At 40.9% G+C, this 26925-nt stretch overlaps 1 protein-coding gene across 2 annotated transcripts in view; it reads right to left on the bottom strand.

The window, feature by feature from the left end:
- Positions 1-26925, bottom strand: part of LOC116330702 (filamin-B) — a 65700-nt gene that overhangs the window by 14587 nt on the left and 24188 nt on the right. For both annotated transcript variants that reach the window (XM_039612750.1, XM_031753114.2), the window contains exons 2-28: positions 22868-22977; positions 22620-22755; positions 22122-22219; positions 19487-19634; positions 18567-18685; positions 18166-18240; positions 17346-17508; positions 17035-17235; positions 16789-16926; positions 16064-16190; positions 14823-14959; positions 14102-14295; positions 13884-13997; positions 12961-13104; positions 8961-9084; positions 6813-6973; positions 5619-5709; positions 5275-5429; positions 4899-5016; positions 4340-4419; positions 3978-4163; positions 3564-3878; positions 2698-2815; positions 2095-2295; positions 1228-1401; positions 975-1137; positions 486-646 (exon numbers count right to left, since the gene is read on the bottom strand). In XM_039612750.1, coding sequence (XP_039468684.1) covers positions 486-646; positions 975-1137; positions 1228-1401; positions 2095-2295; positions 2698-2815; positions 3564-3878; positions 3978-4163; positions 4340-4419; positions 4899-5016; positions 5275-5429; positions 5619-5709; positions 6813-6973; positions 8961-9084; positions 12961-13104; positions 13884-13997; positions 14102-14295; positions 14823-14959; positions 16064-16190; positions 16789-16926; positions 17035-17235; positions 17346-17508; positions 18166-18240; positions 18567-18685; positions 19487-19634; positions 22122-22219; positions 22620-22755; positions 22868-22977 — 3951 coding nt within the window. The remainder of the gene's footprint in view (positions 1-485; positions 647-974; positions 1138-1227; positions 1402-2094; positions 2296-2697; positions 2816-3563; positions 3879-3977; positions 4164-4339; positions 4420-4898; positions 5017-5274; positions 5430-5618; positions 5710-6812; positions 6974-8960; positions 9085-12960; positions 13105-13883; positions 13998-14101; positions 14296-14822; positions 14960-16063; positions 16191-16788; positions 16927-17034; positions 17236-17345; positions 17509-18165; positions 18241-18566; positions 18686-19486; positions 19635-22121; positions 22220-22619; positions 22756-22867; positions 22978-26925) is intronic.

Genomic DNA, 26925 nt, shown 5'->3' with positions numbered 1-26925 from the left:
TATTTTAACCAACTCACTCACAAAAAACTCACTAAAGTATCAAATGTGATTAACTTGCAGTTGAAAATTGTCTCAAACAAATGAAATGCCTTCTCCATCCATCTCCCTTTCACTCCTTATCCAACTTTGAGTTGCAAGGGCAACAGTCTAAGCTAAAGGCCTCGAGCTGAAATACACTCAAAGAAAGTTGTTTTATAAAAAGGGTTGTTAAACTCTTCAGGATGCTGAGGTGTTCCCCAAACTAGCTCAGAGAAATAATCTTTCCAGCGTGTTCTGTGTCCAGGTTGGACATGCCTGAAACACCTCACACTGATGCAGAGCAAAACCTGGTTTACTCTGAACTGTTTCTGAATGCTTCTCTTTCCATTTTTAAAAGGTAGGGTTTTTCCTGCACGCTTTACGGGTTTAACCATCCCATGTGCTACAGCTTATTATGCTACTAAGGGAACCAAATTTTTTTTAAAAAAACAAAAAGATCATCTCACCAGGGATGTGTTCTCCTCCATAGGTGATGTTGATGTCGTAGTTTCCTGGTGTGAAGGGAACATACTCCACGCTGCAGCTGCCATCTTTGTTGTCTGTGCAAGACATCTTAGACTCTGATGGACCCTCCACAGTGATGCCAAGGCCACCAATACCTGCCCCTCTGAAGGAACAACACATCCAAATTATTTGTACTTTAATTATCTACCAACGGCTGTCAAAATGTTGAAATGTATGCAGATCATACAGCATGATTTACATGATTTGATTGCAAATTCTGTCATTTGCGCACAAATGTTTTCCCCTCTTTTTGATTAAGGATGTTTACCTTTTGTTTGTATTAGCTCAAAAAAAAAATTAAAAAGTGTAAAAGTAAAAGTGTAGTTTCAGTTCTCTGTCAGTTAACTAATCTTTACTGACTCATACAATTATCTACTTCATTGCTCCTTATTTATAAGGCTATATGTGTATACTTTATTGCCCAGCAGTACCTGGTGAAGATGTTGAAGTTGTTGAGCTGGTCAGTCAGGCCTTGTTCCAGCCCGGGGCCAGTAGCCACCACCCTGCTCGGGTCACATCCCTCTGACACAGAAACCCTGAATGGGCTATTGGGAACTGGAGTTTCATCATACAGAACCTGAATGCTGTGGACGCCTAAAATAAACAAAGATTGACACAAATGAAACTGACTTCACAACAAAAAGGTTTTATGTTGAGCAGTTCAGTTCTGACTGGATGCGTTACCATTTTCAAAAGGAGTGTACTCGACACTGTAGGTGCCATCGGCCTTGTCTGTAACCACACAGTCCGTCAGAGCTCCGGACGGGTTCTTGACCGCCGCCTTTATGTGGTCTCCACCTCTCCGGGTCAGAGAACGAGCATCCACTGTGAACTCTGTGGTGGCTTCTCTGAAAATAGCTGGAGGGAGGGAAACGGAGGAAGGCGCGTTTTAAGCAGAACTCTGACTGAGCACATGGGGTTTTTTGATCATTACCAAACTTACTCAGGCTGTCAAGTCACCTCTACCTGCCTACCTATGAAGGAGTTTTATCAAGTTGGAAATTACCCCGATATCACAAAGGGATTTAAAGACTATACTACATAAAATACCCACAATCCCTCAACACAACATTCTTCAATTCACAAAAAAATGGAGAAGCATTGAATATCCCTCACTGAATATTAACACTACAAAGTTCAGCACAATAGTGGAGTCTATCAATTAAACCCAGTCTGACACAAACCATTTTATCTCCTCCCCCTGTAAGGCCACCCTATTTAAAACAGTTTTGTGATTGGCTACCCCTCAACAAAAGCAGGTGGGTGGAGCTTATGTACTCTGCCGTGTGCTTGAGATGATCATATTAGGTTCATTAACCACTGTAGCGAATGCTATTAAGTTGTATAATTCACTTTCCATGATTTCTAACTTGTATAATATTCAACTGTGCAGGCTAATGCAAAGCAAAAGAATCCAAACAGGAAAAAAAAAAAACAAAACAAAAAAAAAAAAAACCTAACAGTACTGCTCAACTTGAATGCCACTCATTTAAATTATTCTTCCCAGACTGGATTTGTGTCTTTTTGTATCAAACTAAATGTATACCGTACCTTGTCCCTCCACTCCAGGTCCAAACACTTTGACTTTGGAGGTGTCCACAGCAGGGTCCGCCATCACCTTAGCAGGGAAACCAGGGACTGTCTTTCCTCCATACTTCAGCAGCAGGGTGTACATGCCAGAAGTCAGAGGGATGTAGGTCACCGTGTAGGTCCCGTCTTTGTTATCCACAATCTCAGTCTTCGCTTTTGCACCTGGAATATGAAATTAGAATTTGTGCTACATGGAGAACAACCAAAATTTTTTGCTTTAAACAGAGCTCCTGGCAAACCTGGAGTTTAACATACAAAATCTCACCAATGAACATGTGTCTGTTGGCAAAGCCAAACTACAGCTTTCCAGCCATATTTCATGATATTAAATAAGTAACCTCTACACTTACGCCCTGGTAAAGCATGTTAAAGAAGCAAAGGGGACGAAATGGACACTTTCTTCACTTAAAAGACTTGATGATGAGTTATTTCAAGTCTCTGCATCCCAATTTTCATGAACAGTGAATAATGGCCGGCTCTGCCTTTATTTGAATATAACTTTTTAAACGTGCTTTTGAACATGTATAACTTTTATATGACTGAATTAAATAGTTTCGGTGTTACCGGAGCCCAGACCTGAACCAGTAGGGCTGCTTGGGGGTGAATCTAGCGCAGCCTCCAGGCTGAGTTCACCCGGTCCAGCTTGAGAGCAGTCCACATTTACAACACTGGTTTCTCCAACCTGAACAGACAGTAACATGGATCAGACTTGATTTTCAGGACAGGAGTGTAGTTTAAAGGATGAGTCAGACTATTTAAAGCAGACACAGGAGAGGACGAGACTAAGGAACTTCAAAAGCAGCACAACTTTCAAACAATGAAAAACTGAACTTGTGCCTACTGCATGAATAAATTCTGAGGAACTTTAAAATTTCTTCCTGGCTGCATTTCAGCAGTGTCCACCACACACATATTGGCTGACCAGGTGTATCAGTTCATGTGGGACACCCTTTTTCATTCCCTAGTTAGTCACACATTTTGACTGGCTCTACTTTTCAGAAGTCACCACTTCACACACACCTTCCCTAAACAGAGGAATGAATCCACTGGCTGTAAGAAAAGCAGGAAAGGCTGCCATCATGGATCAAGTGCAGGTCAATTCGTCACATTTCTTGCTGCTTGTAACACACCCAATGGAGGAAATTACACCATACAGTCAAAAGCTATGAAGAGTTTTGTGCAATATGACGGAAACTCCCACTAAGACTGGAAAATGCTGCTACAGCAAAGACTGGAACATATTACTGGGTGAAGTGGGAAGGAGGAGGTGGTTCTGCATCCCTACTGAAACCCAGAGACCACCACATAAAAGAGCAGCTAACTTTAGTCAACAAATTTAAGATTAACGAGCCAAAATTCTGAGCTGCAGAGAAATTCAGAAGCAGTGTTGTAGCATTCATCCAGATTTGACTCCCCCTGCAGACTCTCACCTTGGCTCTCTTCAGGCCCGATCCTGAGGCAACCACCTTGGAGGGGTCAAAGGGCATCTGGATGTCAGCTCTGAATGGCGATCCGGGGATGTGGACATTCTCAAACAGGATGTTAACCAGGTAGTCTCCAGGCTCGGTGGGCAGGTAGGAGACTGAGCAGGTCCCATCGCCGTTATCTGAACATTCGATCTTGGCCTCGGTCGGCCCCTCCACCGTCAGCCCCAGACCTCCAGTGCCGGCACCTTTGGTGTCGATTGTGAACTCAGCCGGGTTCCCCACTAAGCCTCCCTTCAGACCAGGACCGAAGGCTTTCACCTAAAACAAGACGTAACGCATTATTAATGATACAAGTGTCTGACATGTTAAAACAGACCAAGTAAAAATGTCAAGGTACAGAACACAAACTGGTATTACCTTGCTGGGGTCTGGAGGCAGGTGGGCCTCCACAGGAAAGGGGCTTCCAGGGATGGGGTGTCCATCGTAGGACACGTTAACAGCATGCACTCCCTCCTCTGTGGGGGTGTAACGAACCAAGCTGACATCTGCTTTACCGGGCTGAGGCTCAACTTTACAAGGTACTGCCTGCTGACTGGGACTCAGCTAACACCACACACGCAGAAAAGAAACAATCAGATTTTCCAGAATTTAACATTTTTGGAAAAAGTTTTTTTTCTTATCCAACCTTATTATTAGGAGACCAAAAGAATAAAAAGACTGAATCTTACTTATAGTTATATTTTTCACACAGGTCAATATGAGGTTTCTCTGACACTCACCAGTTCTACCACCAGGTGACCTTGACCTCCGGCACCCTTTGTGTCCACCATGAACTGCTGCTCCTGGTTGACCTCCACTCCTGAAAGACATTAGTCACTTATAAATGGCTGCCTCCTAAAGTACCTAGAACCTTTCTGTTAACACTAAAACTGATGGCTGATAGAATAAACAGGAGTACAACATCCAGATCACTGTAACTTTACAGTCAAACATCTGTACAATCTTTAAATTTGATTGCAACTCCGATGAAAAGTACTCGTCAATTCTCATTAGACTCTGGAAGCAAAAAGAAAAACAAAAAACGAAACAAAACGACTCATGAACCAGAAATGGGAAGGAACCATCCTGAAGTTCCTTGCATGTTAAAAAAGAACCAACAGCAAATCTGCAGATATTCTTTTTTGCAGAAGTATAAAGCAGTCATTTTTTATGCTTTACTGCTTGTGTCAGAAAAACAAAATCTTTTATTTATTTTTTAAGATTTAAATTGGGTTCTTTCTTTGCTAGAAAACTTTTCTAAACAGTTGAGGAAGTTAACAGAAGAGGAAGTCAGCTTACTTCCATCCATGTTATCCACTGTGACTTTGCTGAGGTCCAGTGGTGCAGCGACTCCAACTGTGAAGGGGCTCTTGGCGATGGGGTCGCCTCCAAACTTCACCACGATTGTCATCTCCCCCTGCAAAGAAACTGATCATTTACTCTGGAACAAACACTAAAAGCACTGTATTCATTCACCATCATGACTGTGGACAGTTTGCAAGATCTGTGACACTTGGATATGACGAACTTTAAGCGAACTTTAAGTGTGCACCCAAACAGAACTGCACCACAGAGTTTTGCCAAAATATAAAAAGCACTAGAAATAATCTTGCCATCAGTTCCCAGCAATACACCCGTCAACTTTGAAGTGGATCAAAGTATGTATCTGATGTACCTGTTGTGCAGGTGTGTACTTGACGGTCTGAGAGTAGTCGTAGTTATCAATGATGTCAAAGTCTTTCACGGGAGAGGAGAAGGTAACGTCCAGCGGTGCTTTACCTGCTCCTTTAGTCAACACGGTGAAATGAGTCGGTTTTCCGCTCTCCACACCTGGACACAATAAGAGAAGGGGTTATCTTGTAATCATGTTCTCTGTATACTGTCACAGTGCACAGTCTCGCCTACAAATAGTAGATCATATAAAGGACTAAACTTTGATTTAAAAGACTTGGTTCAATGCCAGATTTTTGTTTAAGACCTATTCTAATAAATTGAATGTCCCATTAAATCCACTCTCACCAGTGCGAGCCAGTCCAGGACCTTCTGCTTTGACCTTTGATGCATCGTGGGAAGGATCGACTTTGACAATGAAGGGGCTCTGAGGAACTTCCTGTGTGAAGTAACCAGAATAAAATCACAGTAAGCACTTTTTTTCTTAAAAGTGCACCTCTCAAGTGTTTGGTGCCTTTAATGGAAAACGTTTAATGGAATTAATGGCCCTGAAGAAAATATGAGCATAGGCGGGTTTAAGTTTGTGTTCGAGGCGCTCTCAGGAGTATAACCCTGTGAGGTTGAAACCTCCACTTCTATATTTGTGAAACAAAACCCTTTTTCAGTTTTGTTTAAGTGCGTTACTTTTTTGATCAACTAACCCCATATGGAAAAGATATATATATATAAATCTTATAAAGTTTGTATCTGTCTTGTGTGAAACTTGTATGAAAAGCATACAAGAGTGAAAACAGATATAAGATCCCTTGAAAGATTATATAAATGAAACTTGTACATTTTGGATACTTCCTAAAACAATATATGAAAGTAATGAGAAAGTGGCCGCTTTCATGAGTAAATCATATAAGCCTTATATGATTCACTATATGAAGCAGGTCACATCTTATGCCAGTCTTTTATAAGTTTTTACTATTTCTTTTCCATATGGGACTGCTTTACTAAAAAAAAAAAAAAAAAAATCAATATCCACAAATCACATTCTATAGCATAGCTTATGGAGCGAAAAGAGAAAAGCCCAAAAGGTAAACATTTATTCTCATGGCACGTCATATTTAATGCAGAAAAATTGATGCATTTCTTCATACAAGCCTTAAATCATGAGGTCAAACAGATTTTAAGAGACACTGGCTCTTTCTATGTTGTGTTTCACCAACACCAGACTTCACCTGAGAAGAAAGTGAGCTATTTCACTAGTGATCTACAAATAGGAATCAGAGCGGGTATACTAACTTAGAAATGATGAAAACATTAAAATTCTGGCACTCATTAATTCATCAATTCCGACTTAAAGCTGACTTAAAATACTAGGGAAAAATCTAGTATTTTATCAATTAATACAAATTATCTGTACTTTGCAGGCAGTTTATGGAGAAAATCATACTCTGCATTCCACTCTCATCTAAATGTGATCACTTCTGACTCCAGACTGTTGACAGCGAGCGCTCAGACCAGAGGGTGATCCTTTCAGGAGTGCATTTGTACCTTGTCAGTGAACAGGACTTTAATGGTGAGTCTTCCAGCAGCAGGAGGGATGTATTTGACTGTGAACGTGTCGTTGGCGTTGGGGATGATATCAAAATCCACATCGGCCTCTTTGTCGCTGATCATGTTGGCGTCACACTTAATCCCAACGCCGACATCACCTGAACAAACACACAGTCGAGCATAACCATTTCGTGACCATTATACAGTTATGACTCAGACTCCAAATAATCTCATTTCTTGGCCGATGATTGTTTCAGTGTATACACCGGCTGCCACAAGGGGGCGCTGCCTGCTTCCGTTTCTGCTCGTCAGTCAATCGTCTCATCTCAGAAACACTTCACACCTCTGGGATGGTGGATTGCCAAAAACTCTAATATAAACAATAAGCCAACTGTGCAGCACAATCGGCACTCCCTGCAGCACAAGACCTGAGCTATCAATCACAGCAGAGGAATTCAGAGTATGAGAGATAAGAAAAGGACAAGAAACCATGTCAGACAACAGAAACTGCCCACCCCTGAAGGGAAACCATTGATAACCTGAAACCACTCCTGAGAAACCCCCTCCAGCTCCCTTTTTCTTTCTATACAGAGTGTTAGCAGATCACTGCGAGAACCTTTACAATTCGCTTGCCCCTTAGAAAAAGCTCAAATTACCCCACTGCACATACTCAAATCTTTAACAATTGAATTCTATTAGTAAAATTAAAAAACTGATGTAGTTTTTATGCACACACACTTTAATATGAGCATCACCACTGTGGCAAAGTTTGTCTTTTTTGGGGTGGGGTGGGGGGGTGTTAGCGTGAATTCCTAAAAGAAGCGTTTCCTGCCATGGAAATGACATGGAAGAAAGAAAAAAAAAAAGACAAAGAAAATACAATCATAGAATGATGCCTTTTATGGACTTCCCTGCTAAATCATCTACATAAGTGTTACTTCCAGTTTGAACATACCAATACTATAATTTGAAAATAACTAAATTCTAGTAGCATTTGCAAATTGTTTTAGCCTTTTAGAGCCGTTTACTTTTGTGCCCCCAGGCTGAATTGAATTTGAACGGCTCTTTGGCACAGAGTTAAAAAAAAAAAAAAAAAAACAACACACACACACACACACACACACACACACACACACACACACACACACACACACACACACACACACACACACACACACACACACACACACACACACACACACACACAGTTTGTAACATGTGCACTCACTTTACAATGTAGCCTCTGAATGATACTACAGACATATATACCCCCACCCCTTTTCCTTTGGTATGTCCTGGCAATGATCTCAAGGCAGAAACATCCCGACAGGAAATTCATCCATCTGACCTTCCTGAGTAGTAACACAGGATCATGCTTCATGCACCGGCCTAAACATGCTCCCCACCACATTAAAAGAATATATACACACAAACCTAGACGTGTGCTTTGTCTCGATTCATTAATGCAGTGACAAATACTAGTCGTCCTCAGACTTGTTTGAAGTGCAAGTTTAGATAAGAGAGTTCATAAGATGCAGCAGAATGGAAATGAATGTAAGTGGGTATCCTCTGATGATGAAATCGGAGGGGGGGGGGGGAAAGGAGAAGGCTACCCTTTCAAACGTCACAGAACAGTCAGCGCAACTTGTTCATGGAAGTCGTTTTTCTGCTTCAAATCTTTTCCAGTTGATTCATTTTAGATTATGCAAATCTGAAGTCTGGTGCTGAACTGGCATATTGGTATCAAAACTTTAAGGTTGTGATACTTTGTTAGCTTTTAGACTGTGCTGCTTGGACTGACACTGAAACAGAACACACCTTGTTTATCTGTGTTTAGCACACTCCTAACACTCAAACCCCAGAGTTTGTGAAACAAATTGACAAAAAAAAAAAAAGCATAAAATTACAAATTTTTTCCCCCTAACTCTGGGTCTAAATCAGAACCTATCATCTTGGTTAATGCCCACATCAGGCATATCTACTCTGTGACACCACAGAAGTACAAGTGGATCGACCACTGTTTAAGGTTATATGTGTTAATGCCCCAAACAAGGAAAAGCACACCCTCTTTAAGCAAGTTCTTTTGAAGTGTCATAAAATAGTCAGGATTTCCTGTCTAAATAATTCTTAGTGTGTTCGAGTTACCATCTCCAGCTCCTGAACAGTCCACAGTGAAGTGTGTGGGTTCGTTGGCCTTCAGTCCACTCCTCTCCACTCCGGGACCAAACACCTTCACCATGTTGGGGTGGCTGCCTTTACCCACATTCACCTACGGGCACCGACAGGAAGTGACATCACTTATTTCAATCTCCTTAAGGATGTGAGGCAGTTAAACATTTTGTAAAACTTTTTTAAAATAAGAAAACAATGAATGCTATAATACAGAGAACCACAAGGCTCCAAACTAGATGCACAGCTTTTTATTTTTTTAATTTATTCTTAGCATATTTACTGCAACATATTTCATCATCACATTTATTACTGCTGGCTGTTATTACTTCACTGTTCAATTAAAAACAACTGAACACATGTGCGCTTGTTTGTTCAGTGCAGGTTAACAACTTCACAGGCGGAGAAAACTAACTGCTGGGACTTTTAAATGCCAGAAATTCAGATTAAAAGGGGAAAAAGGTCCAACTAAAAAAAAAAAAAAACACCACTAAATTTACTTCATGATGATCAATTTGAATCTATATGAAACTCTAGTGTCTTGATGTGATATTAAGATTTCACCATCATCATAAAAACATTTGTTTCTAAAATATAACAAAGTCTTAAATGTCCTTTGTGCCATTTAGATAACGTTTCCAGTACAAGACTGTACAATAATTATTCCACATCACAGCTACACACAGTTACTGGGTCCAATTCAGGATTCTGACTTTTTGTTTTGCCTGGTCTTTGGTCACTTCTTCCCTTTCCCTGCATTTGCATGTAGCGTTTAGATTTTGTTGTACTTTTAACAAGAAATCAGTGAATAAGTGAAAGAAAGAAAAAAGTCACTGAATGAGCAAAGTCTAGGAAAAAGACAAATGAACCAAACACAGAACAACATTTAAATGAAATGTTAATTTATTTTGAAATCAACTTCCACTTGTGGCGATTAAAGTATTTAAGTGCTTTGTTGTTTTAGTACAGATTGAAATTAAAGTTAGTTTGAGCAAACACGTTAGTTACAGATTTACTGGCAATATTTTAAAACAAAAATGCAAGCACAGAAATCTCAAATGAGGCGCTAACGGAAAACTTAAAATCCTTTAAATTAAAAGCTTTTAAGTCATTACAGATGTTTTAAAAGGAAATCAACTCATTCTATATAATAAGAGTAAAAATCAGTGCAATGAGTGCAAACAGTTTCTCTTTTCAGACTTGTTTTTAAAGCCCAGCCCAAGCAGACTGTCAAAGGGTGTAGAGGTTGATTTATTCTGCAACTACTCCCGAGGATTAGTCACAAAAGAAGCCGGGAGATAAACGATATGCGCTCTCACACACAGCAGGCAGCGGTAAACCGTTCAGCTCAGGGAGCGACGGACACCACGTCCACTCACTAGTGGGTAAATTAGCAGCTCTTTTTACACAGTCTAACATAGTGTGGACTTTATGTCGCAGTAAACACTGGAATCATAAACTACTTTAGTTATTTGAGAGAATGTCTAAAAATAACTGCCCAAATAAGTGCCCAGAGATTCAGAGATGGACTTGGCACCTTGGATGCAATGCATGTATGGAAACTGCCGAAGTGAGCCCATTTTGACACAAAAGAATCAACTTTCTGCTTCACTTTCTTGGCTTTTAAACAGATTCTTTACTCCCTCGTCTGTAGCTGACCAGCACAGCAGTGGACAGTTTACACTGAGACACGTTTTAACCATGAACCTCTTTCCCGTACTGGATTCTTTTCCTACACTTTTGATTAAAAAGGTGTCACTGCTGTAGGCTCCCAGCAGTGCTGAGAGCTGGGTGCGTCTGTTTGCATTTTATCCACCCAAAGCATCTTCACTGAAATTCGAGAAAGGCGCAGCCAGTACCAGGAAGCCTGCATGCAAGTTGCTGCAGCTCAGAACAAGCCTGCTGAACAATCAGTGACTAAGACATCCAACAAGGTGTCCATCGGCTGAAGTGATTTATGGACCACCGTGAACACTACAGAAGTCAGTCAGGTTGTTACAAAAGCATCCTGAAAGTCTAGTCTAGCCCTAAACACTTTACAGGATAACAGATGTGCAACAAGCTGAATGCCTTTGCCAGCTCTTCATGCTTGCTGGGATCTTCATGAATTCCTCAATGACAAACAAATCCAGACCCATCTCAGGCCCGGTGGCAGTTTCTCATGGGACTTGTGTAATGTATGTGGAACTAAACTTGTATCAAAAAGAAGGGGAGAGCCGATAAACGGCTTCAAAATAAACAGCAACTCAAACAATGATTTCAAAAAGTTAAATAAAAGGTTTACAGTGCAAAAAAAGACTGGTTAGTAAACATGAATGGAAAAAGAAAACCTTCTCACTCTCAGTTTTGCCCTGATACTCAAATATCATGGGTCAAAGGATGAATTGCATCTGTGTTCAGAATTTATGTTTGATGTGGATGACTTTCACAAGTCAGCAACTTTACACTGAAAGATTGTGTTGATCTCATCAAATACACACATGGAATGAAAAGGTTTTCCCTGAACATGAACACATTTAACAGGAGGAAAAACAACAACAAACATGCTGTTAAAATTTCACTTATCTGAACCTCTCTAGCTTCCCAGATTATAAATGTGAACTCTAAAGAATGCTGTCATTCTTTAGAGTCTTTAGACTATTAAATGATAATCTAACATTAGAAATGTAGTTAAATCTTAAGTGCATGTACTTAAAAGGCTGAATGTAGTCCTGAAAGCGGTGCCATCATGGCAGCTGCTGCTCACTTCATGCCCGAAATCAAAATCTGAGATGCCAAAAAGCAGCCCTTGTTTCTGTGACATCAGTAATAGGTACAGAAAAGCATTTTTGTTTTTTGTTGTTTTTTTCTTTAAATCAAAACTGGAGCTATGTCTATAACCCGAAGAATAAAGTTAGACTCACAAAACTGATATTTATTGGTTTATAGCACCACAGGGGTCATTACATTCTAGACTATTTAGTTTGAGCAAATTCAGTTTAGGATTCTTCTTAAGGGTTATGACCCATAAATCTGGCTGCTTTATATGGTGAGTACTGACATTTCGGAGTTGATGACAGCTGGTACCGTCAAAGCTGGTTTGTAGCTGGGACCAGAAAGGTTCAGGTGAGTGATTTTCAGGTGAGACTCAAACCCCAAAAAGTGTTACAAAAAAATAATAATTAAAAAAAAATTAAAAAAATGCATGGACAGTGGTTACAGTGCAGAACACTGGTTAGTGCCTGGTGGTTACATCATCATTACTAGAGTCTACATAAAACTTGTTAAGTGAGAATGTGAAGGACAAACAGCTGTTACAGTGAAAACAGTACTATGACGGAGTTCATTAGAACAGTCTAAACTACAACATTTGAAATGCAAAACAAAATCAAAAACATTTCAGATTCTACTAAATTTTTGATCAGACACAGGATATTAATTCCTTCCTCTAACAACCATCTGTTGATGATTGTGACGCTTTACAGATACATGCTGAGACAAAGGTTTGTTTCCTTGATGAAGAAAACAAACTCACTAACCCAAACCACAGATATCCTCCCACGTCCACTGAACACATTTATGAAGGTATATTGAATACCAGATACTTGAATGTATGACTGTAAATGTAATGAGTAATCTACTGAGTTACAGGCTTATCCATGCATCTCAGTTTACCATTTCTTCATGTGAAGTGTTTAATTCTCATAATATTTAAAGTTTTTCTTAATTTTTGGTTGTACGATGAACCTCTGTGCACCTAAATTAAGAGGTACCTCTCCTCAATAGATGTAGTTATGATAATCAGAGGCTTCTTAGTTTTGCGGCTCTCATCTGTACCTTTGACCTTCAGCTCTGACTGAACAACTTCTACTCTCTCTGTCTTAATTAAAGGCTCCGACTGAACAACCTTGATGCTTTCTGCCATGGCAAGATGGTCAGATTTGGCCAGGGAATTATCATTTCCTGTAGTAACGGGGTTCTGTGATTGGCTGCTTACCCTGAAGGGGCTTTTGGGGATGCTGACTCCAGCCCAGGACACGGCCACAGTGTGCTTGAGAGGGGAGGTAGGCGTGTAGGAGCAGCTATACAGTCCGTCACCTTTGCTCCTCATCTTGACCTCCACAGGAAGTCCCTCTGCGTCCTGACAAACAAACAGGAAGTCAGTTCATCAATAGGACACACACACACACAGTTTTCTCTTGTTATTATGGGAAATATTGAACATCTTCTGGTTAAAGCTTCTTAAATTGAAGGATTTGTTATGAAGCCACAGGTAACGTGAACATAGTTCAATCACATGACAGACAACAGCACCAGAAACTAAGCAGCCAGACAAACTCGACAACCACATCAAGCGAAAGCACATTTCATCCATTTGGTCATTCATTCATTTCCTAACAGTCTATTCAGCGGGGCTAAGCAGACTCCCACCACCATCTTCGAGGGCAACACCGAAGCAGTCCCAAAGCAGCAGATCTTCCCTGGGTCCGATCTCAGGATTTCACACTCAAAGCACCACATTGAATTAACAGCTTCAAAAACTGGGTCACCCCATGGCTAAGCAGTTTGAGTGGCAAATGGTCAAAAATGTCTTAAGTATTGCACATTTAACTGCACTCACACACTTTGTATGCAACCTGTGAACTTTGATCATATGGTGAAGTTCACGTTGGTTTGAGTGTTACATGTAGATGAACTAAATCAAACTATGAGGAACTGGATGCAAAAACCAATTCTACACATTTATTCCCACAGTCATGTTTGCAGAACACATTTTTAAATGTTTGGAAACTTTCTTACAGTAACTAATAAACATAACTTAAAGGTGAACAAATATTAAGCTAATCTTTGTTTATAATGGTAGTCATTATTGCAAAAAAAAAAAAAAAAAAAGTTTGGGGCAGGATTTCTGCTTCTGACCTGAGCTGTGATGTTCAGAGGTCCTTTCCCAGCATGCTCAGCGTTCACAGTGAACTCGGCAGGCTGATTGACGACACAGCCGCTCTTCTCAAGCCCCGGCCCGTAAGCCTGGACCTGCAACCGCAAATCAAAAATCATTCCCCCAACTTTATACCTCTTCACTGTCAATTAAAAACAACTGAACACATGTGCGCTTGTTTGTTCAGAGTCTTACTGACCTTATCTGGGAAGCTAGTGTTGTTATCAGGGACGATGTAGGCCATGAAGGGGCTGTGTTCGATGTCCTCTTCATCACAAGTCACATGGACGGCATACTCGCCGGGTTCCGTTGGCCAGTAACGAACGTCACATGACCCATCATTTTGGTCCTCGCACTCGATTTTGGCCTGTGAAGGTCCCTCGATGGCAAAACCTGAGGACACAGCAGGTTAGATTAAGTTGGAAAGGGTGTAAAGAACTGCAGGTTGGATACATTCAGCTAAGTTGTAACATTGCAGGCTGCAACCAGTACTGAACCGGCAACATCCATCTTTGTATGTAGTGTATGATTTTTAACCCCTTCACTTGTTTTTAAAGCCCAATCCCCCTTCAGGAGAAGGTTTATGGATGTAGTGAAGGAGGACATGCAGAGAGTTGGTGTGACAGAAGAGAATAGGGTGAGACTGAGGCAGGTGATCCTCTGTGATGACTCTTAAAGTGAGCAATTGAATAATTCAAAAGAAAAATTTTACTGTCTCCCTTTGTGAGGATACCACTGAGAGACCTGCTGAAATATTTTTGCCTGTAGGTATTCACTAAGCATTATGAAAGTTTACATCATTTCAAAATCTGAAACTTGAAAAAAAAATTATGATTGATGAAAAGATTTGATGTCTTGTGCTGGTTCAGCAGCAGCTTGATAAATACAGGTGAACCTGAACCAGGTGGGATCAGACTCACCCAACACTCCCACATCGGTGCCGATGGACTCCACTACGAAGGTGGCAGGTTTACCCACAATGCCTCCTTCCAAACCTGGACCCCAGGCCCTTATCTGCTGAGGCCCCGCCTCCTGACCAACTGTTACTTCAAATGGACTGGAGAGGAAAAAGGTTAAATCAGATCAGTCTGCCGCCGTTTTGGTAAAAGTCACAACTTATGCATAAAAACAACATGGTGTGTGTGCGCATGTGTCCAAATACACAGTATGAAATCACCCAAAAGACTGTCAACAAACAAACCAACCACAGTGCCCCACAGGACTGTAACCCAACACTGCAGTTAAAGAGTGTGCGCACAGAGTCTGCAGTTCATTTTTGTTGCTCTCCATCTCCAAATAAAACTGTCTGTGTGGATTTACAGTTTTTCCCCTTTAAATGTTCCACTATTCCAGTTTTGTCTCTTAGCCTTTTGAAACTTATGCCCACCAACAGCACAAACCACAGCTGCTACAAGTCTATGTTTACTGGGCCAAAGATGTCACTACATAAAATGTACATCATATACTTTTGAGCATCAATCTTAAATTCAAGGGCAGGCAGACCTCTCTTCAGTGGAAAAGTCCAAAACTGGGAATTTTAAACAGAAATAATGAATAGTGAATAAAAAGCACTGCGGGACAGAGGCATTATGTGAGGGCTGAGGTCACCGGACTACCCATGGCTGGGAGTTTTGACTCTCGGCTCATCCATCTTCTCCACATCTGGACTAACAGACACCGGTGAGGTTCAAGATCAAGAACAGCTATAGTTTATATTCGTTATATAAAGGAGTTTCTTCCTCTGAGCTTAGTTTAGCGAGCTAACAGTGAGTGCTGGATGAGACAAAATAGAAACCTGTTAAAGGGGTTCTCAACTCCCCTGCCCCAAAGATGTGAGGGCTGAGGGAAATTTATGACCTGTTGTGACCTGTGAAGAGGTCTAGATTTTAAGACTGAACCACACAGAGTTCAGTTTTATCCCTCAGATTCATGTACAACTGATATATGTTCTTTGCTTCTCAGAAACCCTCACACCATTACTAATATTCACACAAGAGGAAAAAAACAAAATGAAAAGAAACCTCAATCTGCTTCACAGAGGTGACAAAGAAAATTAGGTCTTGAACATGAGGTCTTATGAGGCCCCAGCAGACCCAGTCATTCAGATTAGATGAGGTAATGTGCTGAGGTAATGCCGTGCCACACGCAGCGTACAGCTCACCTCTTTGGGATGTGCTGACCTCCCCAGGTGATGGAGACTGTGTATTTCCCAGGACTGCTGGGGTGATACTCGTAGGAGAACACCCCATCCTGACTGGAGAGCTGCTTCACTGGCTCCTCGACGCCCTCTGAAACCGCAAACACACACACGCAGATATGTGATATGTCTGCACATCGTGGAAGGGAACAAACTTGTGTGCTGTAATATGAGGCTATATAAATAAAACTGAGTAACAAGCTTTTAAATCACAATTGAAATAGCAATGTGACATTTTGGAAAACAAACATCCAGAAACATACAATGGAAACTGAGTCTGTGAATACAACATGAAGCCTGGAAGTTATTTGTCCCTAAAGTCACAGAAAAAAAGAAAAGAAGTCAGATCTATGTGGCGTAATGAGGACTGCAGTACTCCACAAACTGAGGCCTGATTCAAACATTTCCTATACTGTTTTCTATCATTCCAATCTTGACTTGACAGTAAATTACATGTCATCTCATCTGGTTCTTATGCGTGATTAAGACCAGACTACCAGCACTCAGAGTTCATCCTCCAACAGAGAAAGCAAACACCACACCAGGGGGCTTCATGGTGTGAAGTCACTAAACAGAAGATGGACAAAAACTGCAGTGTGTGTATGAAACTCGGCCAATGTGATTCTGAAGGTGGTTCTTTTTTATTAGGTCTGAGCTTATTTCACTTCTAAGATATTAACCGTACTCACTCGGTCCTTTGACTGTCACTTTCAGTTCTCCACTGCCAGCGCTCCTGGTGTCCACCTTGATATCACCAACCTGTTTGACCCTCAAACCTGACGGCCGGAGACCTCGACCTGTCGCCCGGCAAGCTCCCGGCATGCAGGCTGCCAAGTGAAAGAGACAGCACACAAACAGGTGATGACTCATTCATTTAAAGGATTTAAGCTGTGCAATAGATAAATTGGGAAAAGGGGGAAAAAAAGAGTACTCACCGGGGCCCACGTCCACACTGAAGGGGCTCTTAGGGATTCCAACGCCTCCGAAGGTGACTGTGATTGTGTGCGGTCCAGCCTGCGTGGGTCGGTACGTGCAGTGGTACACGCTGTCGCCTTTATCCTCCATCATCACCTCCACAGTGTTCTGCCGGCCCTGAGGATCTTTGATCATGGCTGTCACGTCTCCTGTACCGGCACCTACAGTGACGATTTTTTTAATATCAATGTTCATCGCCATGAAAACGCCACCTCTGTGTGTAGAAAAATTTTAATGAGTGATTTTTCTTCTTGTGTCCAACTGCTCTTACCTGCAGTGTAGATGTCAAAGTAAGTTGGTTTGTTGGCGATGTTGCCCACAGGTTCGACTCCCGGGCCTTTCACTGTGACTTTGGAAGCATCTCCAAGCGCTTTATCCACATTCACCTCAAAGGGACTTTTGGGAATCTCTTGGCCCGCAAACAACACAGTGACCTAGAACAAGTTAAAAGTAAATTATCTAGACTCTGCTTATAAATAAATAAAAATAATAATAATCAATAATATCATAAAAACAACTCTGGTGTAATTTCAAAACTCTTTTCACTACGCAGCAAGGAGATAAAAAAAAATTGGCATTAATTTTTCTATTAAAATCAAATTAAAAACTATTTTTACTGGTACTGCATTTTCCAATAAAATGGAATACAATTGTATAAATATTTATAAATGTCATTAAAGGTTCATTTCTTAATAAGAAATGCATAGAACCAGAAATCTTCATTACAGTAAAAAGTCCAGGTTTTTCTGGACTTCTTCACTCAGTCTGAGTCGTAGAATAGAAAAATTTGACGTGGTAAAAATGAACTCTTTCTAGGTAGGTGATAGTGTTTTCTAATTCCAAAGATTTGACTAATACACTGATTTTACCTGGTGCTCCTTTTTCTTTTGTTTAAAAAAATAAGCAAATTGGCGTATTACACAAGTTATAATTCCTAATTAAACGTCTGCTGAGAGGAACAATAACCTTAAGCTGCAGGGTTTTTTTTGTTTGTTTGTTTTTTTAATACTAGACCCACAACACACAGAAAGTGGGTTTCTTCTTTCCTGATTCAATTATAATAATGTGTTCACAGTCAAATGAAAGCTTACCTTGTGGGGTCCCATGACCTGAGGAATGTAGGTGACACTGTACGTCTTCTTGCCCTCGTTAAGCTCCGCCTTCAGCTGATCAACACAAATGCAAAAAGATGTCATGCAAGTTTGAGGTAGTTAAAAGGGGGATCAATTATTAAAATTAAGTAAAAGCATAAAGTATTCACACACAGGTCCAGAAGTTGATGCTTACATTAATATTTTAAAGAAGGAGTTTTAGCATTTGTGAAGTTAAACAGCTACAAACACCATTTAACCTTTTTTTTTTTTTTTTTTCCTTAAACCTTGGCTCTGTAGGTTGTCCAGCACAGTCCAAGAACAAAAATGCATATCCATGAAGCAAAATATGTTCATGCCTGTCATTAGATGCTACTCTATAATGGGGATTTGGATTTTACCTCCTCTCGTGTGCCGTCTGGATGATCCAGGTAGACCGTGACCTGCCCCTGACCCGCGCTGAATGTGTCCACTGTGAAGACAGCAGGTCGCAGCACTCTGTTCCCCGTGGGCTCGATACCTGCAGAGGACGACGGTCAATTCAGGAACTTTGGAGATCAACAAGCGGCAAATTTAATCCCAATCAAAACCTTCTGCACACATATTTGAACCACAAACACACACAGGATGGATTTACAGTGACATGAGTGATTAAGGGTTCTTCTATGTGCACAGTTTGATTTACAGTCCAGCATCAGATTCCATAATGAGTGGGTGTACATTTACTAATCTGGACATATTGTGTTTTAATTGAATTTCACGTTTGTCACAAACGGGTCTCCTTACATTTCCCTTTCAAATTGTCCTTATTAGCATGCTCTTTGCTAGTTCATCTCTGACCACAGATTAAAAGTTCATCTGTAAGCATCCAAATACTGCAATTTTCAAATTCTAGAAAAGAATCCTGAGGGAGCAGCTGCTCCAGCACACACAGACTGCTCCTGACATAATTATTCATTTTATTTTTTTATTTCATAAATATTTAAATCTTTTTTTCCTTTTGTTTTTCTAGCACAATCCATCAGTCTGTAGCTGCTGTGGGTGCGTCAGTGTCTGTGTTGCCTTGTTATTCATTTCCTGGTATTTCCTCCTCACTTACAGTCCAAGTTAAAGAACAAATGTTGACCTCACCACCTTGTGTTTGTGTGGATCAGATGTGAGTGCAGCCCATTGTTTAGATTATAGCTGCTTGTTTCCTCGCAGCGTGTCAAGTGCTCGAACACAGTGAGAAAAACAAATTACTAAATCGGTAACCAGATGAACTCGAGTGTTTTCAGAAGTGTTCAAATCTTTTTTTTGTGTTGCAAGTTTGTGCGCGTACCCGGTCCGTATGCGCGGGCCTTCTTGGGGTTGAGTTTGGGTTTGAGTGGAGCTCCGGGCTTCAGTTTGGCTTTGGGGAACTGGGACAGGTAGGTCATCACCGACTGTTCGTCCACACTGGGGTCGATGATTTCCTCTGGAGCGATCACCTGCAATTGCACAAACAGTTTACACCTGATACAAAATAAATAAACCCGACTGTCCCTAGAAGTCAGAACTTAGCTCTTAGTGTGAAGGCAGCTTTCCCCAAGCACTCTAGTTCGGTAAACAGGAAAGCCGAGTCTCAGAGTGTGAGTTTGTTTCTACCACCACACATCTCACATTAATATCTCCTGTTCTGTTTAGTTCTTGAGGATGTCATTCGCATGTGGTTATCTGATGATAACTAACAGGATTTGTTTGTTTTCTCCCTGCTCAGACACAAGACTGGCATTAAAAGCTGAGAAACTCTTCACTATCCTCACAATTATGGTTACACAAAATAATGCAATATATAGAAAAGTTAAACTAATCTAAACCATCTTTTTTGGCAATTTAACTGAAATAAACAAAATGAATTCCATTTCTTGATATTTCCTATCTCAAGATAAACACACAGATACACATAACTGACAGATTGCCATTTCCACGTTAATCTGCAGTCATCTCTACATGATATGGTAGCTTCAGGATACAATCTTTTACCAAGTAATCAGTCAGAATCTGAAACTGCACAACAACCACACAGGCAGTCAAACTAGATACAAGGGAAAAAAGCAAATGGACGAACATGTGATAGTCGAACGAGATTTTGACAAGGCGATGATCTGCTGTTGTTGGTTTCACATTTCCTTCCAATTACGAACCATTTATCCACCAGAGCAGTAATGAGATCAATGCTGGAGATCTCACTCTTTTTTTTTTCTTTTTTTCTTTTAAACCCAAATCTATTGAGCTGGCTTCATTTCAGGCATCTCTGCAGATCAGTCAAGTTCATTCACACCAAACTGGGAAAGTCATTTCCTTCTGCGCCAGGCCTTGTTCATGAGGGCATTGTCATGTAGAAACAGGAAAGAGGAGGGGGGGGGGTTGTGCCTATACTGCACCGAGGTTTGATGCATGCTGTTAAAAATATCATGATGAAGCATTAATATTTCCTTTCATTGGAACTAAGTCACTAACCTGGAAAATGGAGCTCATTGTTTGGATCGTTTGTGTAAACAGTGTACACACAGTGTATGCTGAACACACACACACACACACACGCACGCATAAATTAAACATAGGCAATGTTTCAAGTAATGAGGTCAATGTGTAGAAGTAGCCTCTGTCAAAACCTCAGGCTTCATGCTACTCCAAATACAGTTTCAGGCTGTTTTTTCTACTCTTGGATCTGTATGATGTCATGAGGAAGAGGACACCTGCAGCCAATCAGAAGAAGAGCACCAACATAAGACAGGTAAAGATTTTCTACTGAATGATGTAAAGCTATTCTAGTAGCTTTCCAACAGAATAAGGGAAACTCAGCAGTTTTAGAGAGGGGTCAAGTTCATGGAAAATATAAACTCGGACTGTTTATGGGGAAAGTGTCCCAATGTTTAAAGTATGAAGCCTGAACTTCTGGTTCACAGGGTTCACTTTTACACCCTTGACATCATAATTTGAAACTCTGTTCCAATGGTGTTTGCTCACATTAAATATGCTACTACTTCATCTATCGAAATGCAAACAGACTACTTTGGTCTGATATTCTGGCTCGGTCACTTCAGAGGTGCAACACAGAAGCATTAGTGATGACTTCAGGTGGAAATGTGGATGTGAATGAACTCTGACGCTCGGGTCAGTGCTCTGTTCCTGCTCAAGATTCTCTGCTTCACAGTTAGGGCTTATTAAAAATGTAAAAAACAAAAAACACGATTCAGCTGAAATGTGAAAAGTTTTTAAAGCCATGCTTCTTTGCATTTTCATTTACTCTCTAGAGGAGACTTATGTTTCAGTGCCAGCTGACTGGAGGTGAAACAGGAAAAACACAAATCAAGTATCAACCATTTTCTTTCCTTAAGATTAAAAATGAGGCTGCAGAGACAATTTTGTTATCCTCAAACATCTAAAACACCAAGTACCCACTTCCAAAAAGATGAAGACACTTTCCTAATCACTTCCTGTGAAATTTCTTCATTACAGAAATGTTACAGCTGTTAAACTCTAGGCTTGCATTGCCTCAACCTCAGCCAAGCTTGTGTTGAAAAATGAAAAAGCTTCCTGTGTTGCAGTAAAAATCAGGAAACTAAGAATCTGATGATGTTCTTGACCTCTGGCAGCAGAGAGAACAGCCGATTCTGCCTTAATTGGGCTGCGTGACACAAAATGCATGGCGTTGTAAGAACTGCATCCATTGTAATATGCTTGTTTACAGTAAAAGCCTCTCTTGCATTCCTCACACTTGGTTGCTAAAGCAAGCAAAGCGTTTGACTTGAAAAGCCAACTAAAGCTAGAGGGAAAAAAAAGAGAAAAAACTTATTGCAGTAAATGTCCGAGGTGGAGACAAAAATTCTAGCACTAAATGACGTCATCTGAATTTTTAATGTCACCGAAAATACGTTAAAGGTTAATTTAAAGGTCAGAGCAGTGAAGGCAAATAATGGAGGGAAACCAACCTGCGGGATGCCCAGCCAGTCATCAGCCAGCTGCATGGCTTCGGTGGCATTCTCCACTGGTCTGACTGGATCCCAGGTCTCCCAGTCTGGACACAGGCCTGCAAGCAACAGAAATAAAACAAGTAGTTTACATAGAGTTGCACAATAAGATAAAACTCAACATTATTCTTTGTTTTAAAAGTAATCTAAAAGACAGTGTTTATAATTCTGATGTTTTCAGTTATTAGGAATCTCATTCATACAAAGATGGAGCCTGGGTTTCACTTCCGATTTCACACACAGGGTAATTAAAAATACCAGTCGGGTTAAACTCCAAAGGAAACACACCCATGCTGTGAGAAAGCTGCTCTTTCAGGCTTACTGCATGTTGCATGTTGACATTGGGCCAAATAGTTCCAGCTTCACCCAAAATGCCATTTGACAATACAGTGTAATTAATTTTGCTAATGAAGCTTGTTACGGTAAACTTCCTGCACAGCCTGGAACAACAGAGCGTACCTGGTGCACAGCTGTCCACCAGTGCTCCCAGTGCTTTGCCGTCCCTCCAGTCCTGGCTGAAGTTAGTGATTGGCAGATCGGGGACTTTGTGTTGGATCCAGCCCAGCAGACGCTGCTTGGGTGTCTTTGACTCTGCCTGAATACAAAAGCACGTTGCAGTTAGCAAGCTCCCGAAGAAGACAACTTTCCATTTACAGCCACAAAAACAAGTGATTTTAAAAAAAAACAAACTACGAGCTGGACGTTACCTCTTCATCCTCGCCTTCCCAGACTGGCATGGAGATGGAGTAGTGCAGGATCAGAGTCCAGACCAGACCCAGGATCAGTTTCAGGTTCCCATCTACAATGGCTTTAGAGTCTGAGAGAAACAGGCAGACCTCAGGTCAGATTCAGAGCTCACACAAACAAAATTGAGCACAATGATCAGTTATTTGCCCCCCCTCCTTTAGGATGTCACCAAGCGCCACCATCCCATAAAAAGTTCATCTCCGTCCGTTACATCCCTCTGTTTGTCCTTTAATTAAATGTTTATTGGCTCATTTTTCCCCCTTTAGTGAGGTTTTGTGATTGAAAGTAATCCTGCAAACAAACTGTGCCAAAGTTATGGATGCAATTACAAGAACAAGTTACCACAGTGAGGCTTGGATGGACTTAAAATTAACTGGAGAGGAAACAAATCATGATCCAGGAATTTCTGTAAGGATAATTTAACACTGTAAGCCGGGACACATTTAACCCCATCTTCACACAAATATCACAAACTGATCTGGGTCCAGATCCATATTTCACACGGCATGCTGCAGAGTTTATTTCACAGAACTGTGCAACACCGAGCTTAGCTGCAGATCCGAAATACAAGCCAGCAACAAACCTGCTCCTGTCTTTCTGTGGCTGTAAACCTTTTTACCTCACAGTCTGAACAGAGTGCTGCTGGGTAACACTTCACATCAACCAGACCTTACTGTACCAGCTGGTACCACACACAGCAACATGAGTTCATCTTCAGCTGCTCCACACAGAGTTCAGACCACAGCAGATAAAATCATTTTTAATCCGAGTCTCTCATAACAACAGCAAATTGTTAAAGGCACAGTACACATTTATTTAGAATGGGGTGAGCTGTGTCAAGGAGAAGAGTAAATTTCAAATCATTATCACACTATAGATTTCATAAGGATACCAACACTGTCAGGAGTGTTTTGCTAATACTAAAACAAAGTCTTAGTCATGTCCAGCAATCAATGTTTTAAGTGCTTATTGAAGTCCCCGCCCTCAGTGACATAGGGCTGCCGAACAGCTCACCAATCCAATACAGCGATAATCAGAATCACAATACTTTATTGATCCCTAGGGGAAATTATTTTGGTTCCAGTGCTCCAGTATAAACAGTAACAAAGATAGACACAATATATACATGACTTCTATACATATAAGTCACTTATTGATAAATAGCTGAATAAGAATGAGAGCGTGTGCAAAAAGGGTGTAGCTATTGCAGTATACAGTGTTAAGTGGATGAGTTGTACAGGGAGATGGCCACAGGCAGGAATGATTTCCTGTGTCGTTCAGTGGTGCTTTTTGGTAATCTCAGTCTCTCACTGAACGTGACAGACTGACCAGCAGGTCATGGAGTGGGTGGGAGGTATTATCCAACATTGTCTTTATTTTGGACAACATCTGCCTCTCCGACACCACCTTAAGGGAGTCCAGCTCCATCCCCACAACATTACTGGCCTTACGGATCAGTTTATTGAGTCTGTTAGCATCACTCATAACGGACTCCTACGGTCACCTGCTGCCAGTTAGGAGGTCCAGGAGATTTTAAACCCAGAACCTTTTTACTGTGAGGCAACCAATGCACCGCTGGGACGCTCCAAGCAAGCGTGTGATATTTAAATAAAGGTTACATTTAAATAAAAGGAACACATGTTGGAGAACACATGTTTATAATGGTGTATAAATGTATAGTTAAAGCAAATGTAATAATATTTTTAAAAAAAAGTATTGGACTAAACATCTTTAAAGAGTGTTTTATAGTTTGAGGTCAAAGCTTTTGCCCATCATGCTTTCCAGCCTCTCAAAAAAGCCTTATTAGGTTAAAGCTCAGGCTTAGACTGCTCTAGAAACAGTTTCAGACTTTATCTTTGAGTACTGGATCTGTGTGATGTCACAGAGCCCCCATTCCTAATATGCTCATCTAATCCAGCTGGTGTTAACAAAACAAAACAAAAAAAAAAAAACCAAAAACAAAAAAACATTTTGTTTCAGACTAAAGATGAACCGATATTGATAAAGATCATTTTGAACTGTGACTCATACAAAGCCACTAGTAGAGATACTCATTAGAACAAGTTTTTCTGATTAACTGCTTATAATCCCATTAAAACATCTTCTGATATCAGGCACGGCTCTTTTGAAGCAGAGCTGCAGGAGTCCACAGTCTACCTCTGCGAAACAACTCGTTTTATTTTATCCACGCCTTAGTTATAAATGGCCTGTGTTGCCGTTTTAATGCGAGCTGTTGACACAGTGGCGACACAGCTTATATCTGCTAAACACGCCACCACACAGTGTGGGAAATCCTGTGATCCACCCCGAGAAGCTTCAGCTCCGCTCCACCGCCAGCAGGACAGCTGTGGTCCCAACATGTTGCGACAGCTCAGGTTTAGGTGGAGCTTTGCAGAGCTGCCGCCTCGCCCAGTGACAACATTTGACTGTGTGTTGCGACATCCTGCTTTCTACATTTTTTTATTATTATCTCCCTTTTGTGTCCGTTAGCCCTCTTTTCCCGTTTCTCATTGTTCAAACTACATTTGCTTTTCCTCTGTCCATCTCACTCCCCAACTGTATGAATTATTAACATACAACTTCTTATCTCTGTGGTTTCTCCCTTTCTTCCCTTCTTTCCCACTCAGACTGTAATGCCACACCTTTAAGTATGTGTGTCACTACGAACTGCAAACACTGCCAGTGAACTTTACCCCCAACTCACATATCCACCCAGCTTACTAACGGTTTAATCACACCAGTTGTGACACTTTCTGCATTAAGAATTTGTGAGTAACAAAGTGTTACATCAATGCATGAGAAATGTATGATTCACAGATCAAGACAATCCCTTTTTTCTCTCCCACAGCGAGCTTTGGCACAGCCCCTCAGCTCATGAAGATTCCCATTTAAGGCAGCTTTTGTCTGATTGGCTGTCTCTGACAATTAGAAGGTTTGTACAGAGGTGTGTACATGACCATATTATGACATCCCTACTTTATGATCAGATTCAGACCAAAGACTAGAAATCAAACTGTCTGGAGGGCTGTGCTTTGGATCAGAGGGACTTTTTAAAATTGTGCATGTTTCCTTTGTTTATATGGAATCGTGACCATGTGTAAGGCAATGATCCACTGAACATAACTCCAAGTCTGAACATAAACATTTAACTTCACATTAAAACTGTATGTGAGACAACAGATGATAGAGTTTGATTTGTGCAAATGAGACACTGAGAAAGCTACCAGACAAAAACTGTTTTTACCTCGAGACTGAGCGTTGAGAGTCTTTGTTTTGCGTTTCTGTACTGTGAGGTAAAAAACAACCACTTTTGTCGATGGAGTCTGGTGAAGTGGAACAGCTTATCTTTTGTCAGAACCAGTTCAAAGAAAAGCCAATGAGGAACCTTGAATCCATCTCAAGGCCAACAGATAGCAATAGCTGTGGTTCCAAAAACACTTCTTTTCCTAAAGAAGGGCACTGAAAACCCGCTTCTACACCTCTGTAGTCATTTTCCTGCTCAATTTATGGGCTCACTACTTATTTTGGACCATACCGAATAAACAGTTCGTAATAATCTTCATACCTCATTTCAAACTGGAGGACTAGCTGTAGTATAAAACTGCACGCTCATTGCAATCACAAGTCACAAGTGCTTGTGACGTCTCACTTGTGTATATATAAACAAAAATAGGATACTTAAGGGTTGGAAATGACTCCTTTAAGATTTTTGTGCTATGAGGACTATTTTTCCATTTTCTTTCTTTTTTAGGATGTAGGTTGGCTGAACCTCTGCTCTAAAACTTCACAACATCAGGCTGGGAACTAAACACCGTGTGTGCGCGCCATTGTCGACACAGTTTTGTGGGTAACGAGGCTATCACCATGGTACCCCCATTGTTCATATAAAGGTCGAGAGTAGCAGAAAGAGTCTGGAGGGGGTGGGGTGGGGGGTGTAAAAAGCAGCCAGTTAAAACGATGACGGAAGGAGCAGAAACAATAAACCCGAGGACCGTTTGTGGCATCTCCAGAGTTCAGC

The sequence above is a fragment of the Oreochromis aureus genome, linkage group 5 (genome assembly GCF_013358895.1).
Source record: "Oreochromis aureus strain Israel breed Guangdong linkage group 5, ZZ_aureus, whole genome shotgun sequence".
NCBI classification, from domain to species: Eukaryota; Metazoa; Chordata; class Actinopteri; order Cichliformes; family Cichlidae; genus Oreochromis; species Oreochromis aureus.
The sequence above is the reverse complement of the archived record's forward strand: the minus strand, read 5'-3'. Positions and strand labels throughout refer to the sequence as shown.